Here is a 9,797-nt window from a genome sequence, read left to right as displayed (position 1 = left end):
CCACATCCGTGCTCTTAGCTAAGGACAAGCTCAAGGGTCCCACCATTCTATTATTCAATTACTAAAAACATTTCTACATTATAAAAAGTACATTAAAAAATAAAAATAACATAATTAAAATCCTAAAAAAAAATACATAATTAAAATCCTAGAAAATAAAAAAATACATAATTAAAATCTTACAAATTAAAAATTCTCATAATTAAAGTGTTATGGGAATTTTTTTGTGTTGAAGTGGGGGTATTTATAGATGAAAATGTGAATTTTGGGGAAAAAATTGAAAAATAAATTAAAAGTTGGTAGAAAATGGATATAATTTTTTGGGAAGTGGAAAAATATTTTTTTTTAATTTAAAAACATTTTTTTAAATTAATTTCAAATTTTTTAAAAGTAAAAAATTTGAATATGTCAACGGATAAGCCGTTGGCCAATCAGAGAGCGCCATGTAAGGTTGCTCAGTGGTACGGACGGACAGCTCCCATCAGCGGTCAACCTCGTCCTTGCCGCTGGCAAGAACGGACGGACGAATTTTTTTCAACCGCTGTGGATGCTGTTAGCCCCTCCTACTTTTCACTTGGGTCTGCCCATGGTCCTCAGTCGTATGATTCAAAGTTTCTAATCAAATGTAAACATAGTCAGTTTCCTTTGGAAGTGTTGTACGCAAATAAATTTAACAATAGTCAAAGCTAATCATTTGCTTATGTTGGATATATTTGAATATTTTAATTTGTAATGATGAGGTTAATTTTAAAGACTCTACTCTTAAAATTGTTTAGAGATGTTATTCAAAACCTATGAGTTAATGTTAGTTATCATGTTAAGTTCTATTAATTTTTTTTTTCTATTTATTTACTTATTGCACAACAAAAAAAGCCCATTTTGTACCAATTTTTTTCTAGCACACCACGGTGCTCCCAATTTTGCTAGCAGAAACCGAGAAAAATGCAAACAATAACCAATTGAAGGGGGAAATAAAACGAGGGGCTTTGCGAGCACAGATTTAATGCTCGCAAGTTTTCGAGCAAACGGTGCAAAATATACATGTGCTAGCAATTTAGCGAGCAGGAATAGGTGCTAGCAAATTAGCGAGCAGAAAGAGGTGCTACCAAAACTTTAATTTTTATCCAATACTTTTTTCTTTCTCATTTGTTACCTTTCATCATATTTGTTATCACCGTGTGATTCCATCCCTTCTGCCGTTACATTCCAAACCAAGCTTCCACTCATAGCAAAATTGTTTGCCAGATCTACTGACATAAAAGTTGGGAGTAGAGAAATATGGGGAAGCAAGCTCATCAAATTTTGATATTTTCCAATTATTGAATTGGGAGTAGAGAAATGTGGGAAAGCAATTTTGCTATTTTCCAATTATTGAAAGGTAAAACTTTGATTTGTTAGTTATTCATCTAAAGTTGTGGACTAAATTATTATACTTGATTTGTTGGATATTCGTCTAAAGTCGTGGGCTATATTATTATACATGATTTGTAAGCTATTCTTCTAAAGTTTGCTACAAGCGTTATAGCAAGCACAATTGGTGCTCGAATTGTGCTAGCAAAACTAGTTGTTGCGAGCATTTTATTACCCTTTTGCGAGCACAAGGGTGCTAGTAAATGGACGCTTTTTTTGTAGTGTCGTGCAGTTTATCACATTATTGTTCTATAGTACTACTAACTTTGACATTTTGAATATTACACTTCCTAATCAATATGTGTTTCTGCTGTTTAAATTACAAACTTATAAAAATTATTTTTTCGTGATCTAATAAATTGTTATTAAATAAATACTTTTTGTTGATTAATTGACAATGTTAAATTAAAACTGAAATGGGTCGTTCATCAACGTGACACTAGTTAAAATTAGGGACACTTGGGCTTAAGGTGTATTGGGCCACTAACTTCAACACTATTTCATCCACATACATTTCTTTGGGCCACGCACACAAAAGGTTGCTAGTGAATGAATACAGGGAGTTTCTTCTGCTAAACATATCTCAATTCGTCCTACCATAATGAAATCAACAAATAAACTTGGAGAAAATCGTGGGTATTATGGTCGACGTAGCTAGGGTTCCAGAAGTTATTAGTATATTCAAATTGTATTTAGATAGACACACCTTATAAATATAGGAGTATTAAAATTATAATGTATGTACATACATATTACGTCGACAATGTAAAATATTACATCGGACAGAAATTTACACAATATTTTCATAGTAAATCAACCTTTTTCTAAGCAAACGCATCTCGACAGCCGATGGTTAGGACTACGTTGACAGTCCGGTGGCGATCGGCGGCGGACGCGATTAAGCAGCTGCAGTAAAATAGTAATAGTAGTAGTCGTAGACACAGTCGATCAGGGGAATTTGTTTCACCCTTTCCTACCTTTACATTAGCAAATATCCCCTAACAAGCGACGGCCGTGTCCTGCATAAGCATCGGCCTAATTTTGTCATTCCACAACCTGGATTCACCGTTCTTCGTCTTCACCTCCACAACAACATACCTCTCGCTCAACCGATACACCTCCATCCCCACCAACACATTACCATTATGCCCCTCTATCTCCACCCCCCACTCCTTCTTCTGCCTCAGATTCACCCTCCCCTCCGCCTTCGCCGCCTCCACCACCTTCTCCATCACCTTCTTCGGCGACTCCTCCACCGTCACCCGCTCCACGTCCTCGAACGACACATGCTTCTCCTGGAACAATCCGGAGAGATCCAGCCCCGACGACATGGAGATTATGTCGAACGCGTTCATATCCACCGGCCTCTTCTCCTGCTCCGCTGCAGCAAACGCGAAGCAGTCGCTCTCCCGAACCTTGGTGTTTTTGTAGCCCTTGGCGAACCACGGATCGCGCTTGATCTCTTCCATCGTGATCCTCGTGTTCGGGTTCGTGTCCAGGAGGCGCGAGAGGAGGCGCTTGAGCCCCGGCGACATCCACTTAGGGCACCGGAATTCCCCCTTGTAGATCTTCCGGTACATATTCATCAAGTTGGGATCGTTGAACGGCAGATAACCGGCGGCCAGCACGAACAGAATCACGCCGCACGACCAGATGTCGATTTTCGCGCCATCGTAGCCTCGCTTGGCGAGAATCTCCGGCGCGACGTAGGCCGGGGTACCGCAGAGCGTGTGGAGGAGCCCGTCGGAGTGGACCTGGTCGCGGATCGCGCTGAGGCCGAAATCGGACACCTTCAGATTCTCATCCTCGTCGAGGAGGAGATTCTCGGGCTTGAGATCGCGGTGGTAGATCCCGCGGGAGTGGCAGTGGCTGACGACGCCAACAAGTTGCTGGAAGTATTTCCTGCAGAGAGCCTCGGTGAGGCGGCCTTTAGCGACCTTGGCGAAGAGCTCGCCGCCCTTGACGTACTCGAGGACGATGTAGATGATGTTGCGGGTGGCGAGGACCTCGTAGAGGCGGACGGTGTGGGGGTGGCGGAGCTTGCTCATGATGGAGATCTCGCGCTTGATGTTGGCGATGAGATTGGCGTCGTTTCTGAGCCTGCTCTTGTGGATCACCTTGATGGCCACTTCTTGCCCGGTCGCCACGTCTCTCGCCAGGTACACTTTGGCGAAGGCGCCGCAGCCGAGGAGGCGGCCCAGCTCATATTTTTGGAACAGTGCGGTTTCCGACGACACAGCAGCCATGGGAAAGCTGGGAGGCCTCTTGGATTAGTATCTGATCCTAGAGACCTCGAAATCGATTCAAATAATATTTGAAATGTTCGTTTGAGAAATTTTATGGGAAAGAATAGAATATAAACTAGATATAGGTTGAAAAGGAGGATGGTTGAAGCTATGTTCATGTTATATAGAGATGGAATGGGATGAGATTGGAGGTTTTGACTTGTTCGCGGGCTTTCTTGTGGTTGGGAGGCCTTCTTGTACAATCGTTTTTTTTTTTTTTTTTTTTTTTTTTTTTTTTTTTTTTTTCTGGATTTAATAAAATTAACAATTTTATCACACGCAGCTGGACCTTGGAATTTTTCCTTAATACAAGGAGAGCAATTTAATTATGTGTGGTAAATACCATTTATGTGATCAATTAGCATATAACAGCCTTATTATTAGTTATGGAGGGCGTTTCTTACGTACTACTATGAAGTACTACTACTAATATTATTAGTACTCCTATGTATTATACCGTTGTATTGTACACACAAAATTTTAAATTTAAGCAAAATCATAATATCCCATACTATAACATTATACGGAGTATCAAATAAATCATGTCATCATGATATCCCATACACGCACTTTATAATCTTAGTTACAACACTTGACGCTTAGTTTGCGTATAACACAACTTTAAATCCTAAGTTGCATATTTTATTTATATACCATTTGTAAGTACTATCATTTTCATTCAATCCTCATTTAACATTATTTAGTACTCCTATTTTGTTTTGTACTGTATGAAACTTTTGGTCCACATTTTGAAAACTCATTCCCAAAAAAAAGATATTCCAACATTGGCCTTAATAGGCTAATACTATCATATGTCACAGTTGCTCTGACTCGTTATATATGGAGTAGTTTACAAATCATACAGCATATAGGTAGCAACGTAAAAAAATTAATTACATAATGTGTGGCGACGACAAATTTGAACTGTGATTTGAATAATTAATAGTAATACTATATCCTCCTCTTGCTTCTAAGCAAATAAAATTAATATTAGTAGGAACTAATCAAAGTAGATCGGCGTTCAATTAATGGCAAATTAACCGAAGGGCAGTAGCTAGTCAGGGCATGTACAATTTATTGCCACATTTACACCTCCAAGCCTCCGGGTAGTACTCCGTCGTCACCCGGGCCCCCGGTGGCACCGGCACATGCACCGGCTTACACGGCATGCATCCACCGCATTTCCATGCGCAACGCGGCGGTGATGACCCCGGACCTCCCAGTAGTAGCCTTCTCGGCCCTATGCTGCTTCCTCTCACTCGGCCTCCGCCTATCTCCAAAATATTGTTTTTCTCTATATTCTGCACCAAATTATTACTATTTCATCATCAATTTTTTAAAATTCTTTTTCCAAATAAGTTTACTGTTCATGTAATCAGTTTATTTATATAAAATGAATTGTATGCATACTTAATTTGGTAGATAAAGATTTTAAATCGTTTGGTGCGCAGGTGCAAGACCATTAATTTTGATTAATGTTTCACCCAACAGAGCGAACCAAATAGTAGTAGTTCAATTAAAATAGGAAAAATTGAATAAAAGTTCAAAACAAGAAAAAAAAAACCTAAAAACTGTACGAGAGTAGGTCCGAAAAAGAAGGGGGAAATTGAAAAGCTGAAGCTGTAACAAACAGATATTTTAGAAATTGGCAGGAGCTAACGTGCGCAGCGGGGCCGGGGTTTCACGGGGATGGAGCAAAATCATGCGCTGCGGTATCTAAAAATTTACAATGACGACAAACGTGCACCCCCCCTGCTCCCGGTAGCAAAAGAAAGTCATGTTGGGCTAGGTGGCGCATGGGCATGGGTCCCAAATCAGAAGATTGTTGCGTTGGCGCAAAAATCAAAGTAATCACAAAAACTCTCACTTCCGTCTCTTTTTAATTTATTATAAATCGCTTAAATTAAGGTTGAAATCTTTGGATGTTACTTTTCTTGGAAAAAGTTTAATTTCAAACGTATTCTTCCAGGTGAAATGGTTATGTGTATGAGAAATTGACAAGACGATACATGTATCTATCAAATCAAAATATGTAATTCGGCCGTTTAAAACTGGACCTCCACCATATGCTTTCCTCATTTTAATGCTTGATTAAACTTGGAGGCGAAAGTTCTAATAATTGAGGAGCCTTCTAGGACTCTCTAGATTTCTTATTACACATAACACAATGTATATTTGAGCAAATAATTAGCAAGTGGAAAATTATAATAAAGGACAATTCAAGATAGGGATTGAAATTAAAATGGTTTAATTAAGCATCAAAATCATACTACTACTACTGAAGTGGAGAAGATGAGTGAAGAAGGGATTAGCTTACCTTGAAGAAGTGATTGCCATCAGCTTTAAGATTGAACACAAACTTCATGTCTACCAAAAGGCAGGGGAAAGGATTAGGTTACCGGCGACGGCGATCTCACTTTGAAACACACACATATATATAGCAGTTGAATCTGACCTGAAAGCGAAGAAGTGTGGTGATTTGAAGAGTAGAGTCCATGGAAGCATAAGCAGCAGCAGAAGAAGGAGAATAGAGCGTAGAGAGGGAGATTTCTGGTCATAGTGATGAGAGTCATTTGTGGCGCCCCATGCGACAAAGCTGGTGCTTGAGAGAGAAATATAAGGGATGGGGGCAGATGGGAATGGGAAAAGTATGGTCAATTCCTAAGCTTTGCCATGTTTGGGGTGAGATTTGATGTGGCAGGCTTTTATGTTTCTACATTTCCCAAACTCAGCCATCACCCCACCACCAACTCCCTCTCTCTCCCTCTACAACTCCAACTTATATACACCTGCTTCCTACCTCCTTTTTCTTTTTTATTTCTTCAATCACCATTTTTAGTTTTTGAAATGACAATCCTTCCTTCACCACATCCCTTCTCAACAATAATTCAATTCTATATATACTCATATGTCTGCTATTAATTGTCACACTTGAAACCAACACCACTTTTAAGAAATGATATAGAAAATGAACTAAAAAAATTAGTGGAACATACAGCTTATTTTATTAATTTTATAATGATAAAATATGAAAAAAAATGAGTTAATAGATAGTAGGGTTCACTATAAAAAAATAATAAACTGTAAATGTGATAAGTATTGATGAATGGAAAAAAAGAAAAGAAAAAGAAACTAGTACTAGTAGTGATGAAATCCGTGTCTGATTGGGGATTTATTCTATAGTGGTTGTACATTATTGATAAAAATATCGGAAGCACCTGGATTCTCTGCAAGTGAATAGTACTAAGCCGTAATTCATTTAATTTTGTTGAAGCTCAGTCCAGTTAAAATAACATCCTCAAAGTTTGTAACATCACAATATATAGCTGGTATTGTATATCATAAATAAAGCATGTTTTTTGAATAATATATAGGCCTAATAATCGAATAATACATCAAAACGCATACTTTTAGCATGTGTGCCAATTTTCCACAAAATTGAATATCTCCAAATCTAATTCAAAGCGTGGCATGCCAGAATAACCAAAATAATGTTATCTTAGTTTGAACTTTGAGGTAACATGTGGAAATGTCTAACTAAAACAAAACAACGTCCTCTCATCACAAAATAAATAAAAAATTCAAATTAAATAATCCTTTTTGTCCACTATTAAATACAGTATCTTATTTTTCTTTTTTATTCTGTCCGGCATTAAATGTCTAAGTTTTCTTTTTTATCCCGTCCGCCAATAAATGACTGAATTCATTTTTGCTATTTTTTGTGTAAATAAACCTCATAATTCTCCTAACTCGATCTACTCACATTTTTATTATAAAATCAATATTCCATAAAAGGACACATATTCCATTAATTTTTTCTATCACTTTTTTTTCACAAAGTCAAATAATTTCTTAAAGTCAAAGTTGATAAAAAATGAGATATTTTATTGATGGATAAACAGAATATAAAAAATCAACCTACTTAATCATCAAAACGACAATGTTTCAATTCCCACACTATGTTTTTCATGTCATCTTCGCGCCATTTAAAATTGTAACTGGACACTATATAAAATTAGTTTTGTTTGTATACTTTGTCCTGAGAAATTGGCTACAGGATTATAGTTCATGCATTGATTCACTACATCAGAATTGATACTATAGACTTGAATTGGCCTATTGTTAGTGTATTATTTTACAACTATCAGTCCATAATATAACAAAATTAGAAAAAATGTGATCAAGGGGACGGAGGAGTTGAAACATTGATATCATGAATGCTTCTTTGTTATTCAAGCAATGGTGAAGATTTATAGATAACCAGACCAATTTGAAGATTAGGGATAACGAAAATTGGAGATGAAGATTTCGCGATGAATCTTTTTTGCATGGGAGAAGGATTTATTTGGGACCTATGTCTACCCGTGAATCACATCATGTTGAAAGGAAGTAAGTACGTGGATGTTGCCTTTCGACACATCTGTGTTTTCTCTGTTTCTAATTTTGTTTTTCGGTAGAATTCTCAAATAGCCGTTGCTATGTACTCTTGGATTTGAGGGTCTACTTGAATTTTCCCTTCATGGTTGCTCATCGTAAGAATATTTGTTTGTTCATTTGTCAACGCTTCCATCAAATTCTTAAAGATAAACTTGCTCTTGGATTTGAGGGTCTACTTGAATTTTCCCTTCATGGTTGCTCATCGTGAGAATATTTGTTTGTTTCATTTGTCAACGCCTCCATCAAATTCTTAAAGATAAACTTTGGAGGAGTTGGATTTTTTATCGGGTTAGGCATGCCATCCATCAAATGGATCCATATCTAAACTACCGATATAATATTAATGAGTGAGTCATTTTTTTCTTTTTTGTTTCAATCCAATATATTATTGGGTCGATTTAAGTTTATGTCTGTAGTCGGCGACAATGTCTGATTGTGGAGTTTCATTGTAAAATTAATTGATGATAATTAACAGGAGTAACTTATTAGTCAATTTCAATATCATTTGTATAGTCCGATCATTTTCTATAACAACAAAAAATGTAAGGGCATACACTTATTTTCCGGCAAACAATATCTCATTTAGATTCCATATTTAACAAGTGCAAACGAAACAGAAAACAAACATTTATTGAAAGATAATGCAATTTGTGGGGTTCTAAGGTACTACTTTAATGTCTACGGTACTGTACTTGCAAGAAAAATCTATACACATAATAACATAAATATGCATGTTTTATTTCTTTTATTTTTTAGTCATATTTGCTTTATTACTAAATTAATAGAACGATGTATACCCAAGAAACTCTATTTAAACACATTACGTAATGTAAATTCCATAGACTTTGTCACACCTTAATTAATCCTCTCCGGAGTGGATCTCCTAATCCTCTCACATGTACATTTATTCTAATAAACTACTACTATAAGTAAAAGTGTAATAACCAAGTATCAACTAGGAAAACATTATTTATCATATATTCATATATACGGATATGAGAAACAGGGAGTGACCAATTGTTAACTATAACTAATTTAAAATCATAAGATTTGTAGAGATCTGATTTAAAATTGTCATGTGTGATTTCGTTTTATTATTAATTAAATTTAAAAAGATTAGAAAACTACCAAAATTAGGTTTTTGGATAAAAATGTCAATATAGTGTATTAAACATATCAATACTATTAATTGAAAATGTTAACACAATTCATCATTGACATTTTATATGTATTATATTGACATATTCTAATATGTATATTGACATAAAACTATTACTTGAAAAATACAAAAATTCAAAAAAAAAATTCAAATTTTGACATCGAAACATATGCAAGTGAGATATCGTTAGAATCCTTATAAAATTATCTTTAATTTGATATATTTTGTGTAAAAAAAATATATATTGAGAAAGTTATTATCATTTAAAGTTTAGAGATATTTTTAAAAAGTTAATTATAACTAACTTTTTGTTAATTGACCCTAATACCCCTAATTGACATTTTTTATACTCCCTCCGTCCCAGAAAAGATGTCACACTTGGGAAATGACACGGGATTTTAGGAGATGTTATTTTGTGTGTTAAGTGGTGAGAGAAAATATAATTTTATAATTGATGTGAGAAGGAACTTTTTCCAAAAGAGGAAATGTGACATCTTTTGTGGGAC

The 9,797-nt window shown here is 36.0% G+C and overlaps 2 protein-coding genes across 2 annotated transcripts; both read right to left on the bottom strand.

Annotated features, from left to right (window-relative positions):
* Nucleotides 1–2,117: 2,117 nt before the first annotated feature.
* On the bottom strand, nucleotides 2,118–3,869 carry LOC125187047 (CBL-interacting serine/threonine-protein kinase 11-like). Its single transcript, XM_048083558.1, has one exon. It carries the CDS (start codon nucleotides 3,654–3,656, stop codon nucleotides 2,409–2,411), a length of 1,248 nt encoding a protein of 415 aa, XP_047939515.1. The 5' UTR covers nucleotides 3,657–3,869; the 3' UTR covers nucleotides 2,118–2,408.
* A 667-nt stretch (nucleotides 3,870–4,536) lies between these two features.
* LOC125187048 (EPIDERMAL PATTERNING FACTOR-like protein 5) lies at nucleotides 4,537–6,522 on the bottom strand. The gene is made up of 3 exons (XM_048083559.1): nucleotides 6,151–6,522; nucleotides 6,013–6,062; nucleotides 4,537–4,996 (listed from the first exon to the last, which is right to left on the bottom strand). The coding sequence occupies exons 1-3, from the start codon at nucleotides 6,266–6,268 to the stop codon at nucleotides 4,754–4,756; spliced, it is 411 nt and encodes a 136-aa protein (XP_047939516.1). The 5' UTR covers nucleotides 6,269–6,522; the 3' UTR covers nucleotides 4,537–4,753.
* Between the last annotated feature and the right edge of the window lie 3,275 nt (nucleotides 6,523–9,797).

Source organism: Salvia hispanica, chromosome 5 (assembly GCF_023119035.1).
Source record: "Salvia hispanica cultivar TCC Black 2014 chromosome 5, UniMelb_Shisp_WGS_1.0, whole genome shotgun sequence".
In the NCBI taxonomy this organism is placed as follows: domain Eukaryota; kingdom Viridiplantae; phylum Streptophyta; class Magnoliopsida; order Lamiales; family Lamiaceae; genus Salvia; species Salvia hispanica.
This window is presented reverse-complemented; position numbering and strand designations above follow the sequence as displayed.

Excerpts from the sequence above, each read along its gene's own strand:
- LOC125187048 (XM_048083559.1), bottom strand. The coding sequence starts at position 6,268 with ATGACTCTCATCACTATGACCAGAAATCTCCCTCTCTACGCTCTATTC. Across the intron at positions 6,063-6,150 it reads CCACACTTCTTCGCTTTCAG|ACATGAAGTTTGTGTTCAAT; the intron begins GTCAGATTCAAC and ends GCCTTTTGGTAG. Across the intron at positions 4,997-6,012 it reads ATGGCAATCACTTCTTCAAG|AATATAGAGAAAAACAATAT; the intron begins GTAAGCTAATCC and ends AATTTGGTGCAG.
- LOC125187047 (XM_048083558.1), bottom strand. The coding sequence starts at position 3,656 with ATGGCTGCTGTGTCGTCGGAAACCGCACTGTTCCAAAAATATGAGCTG.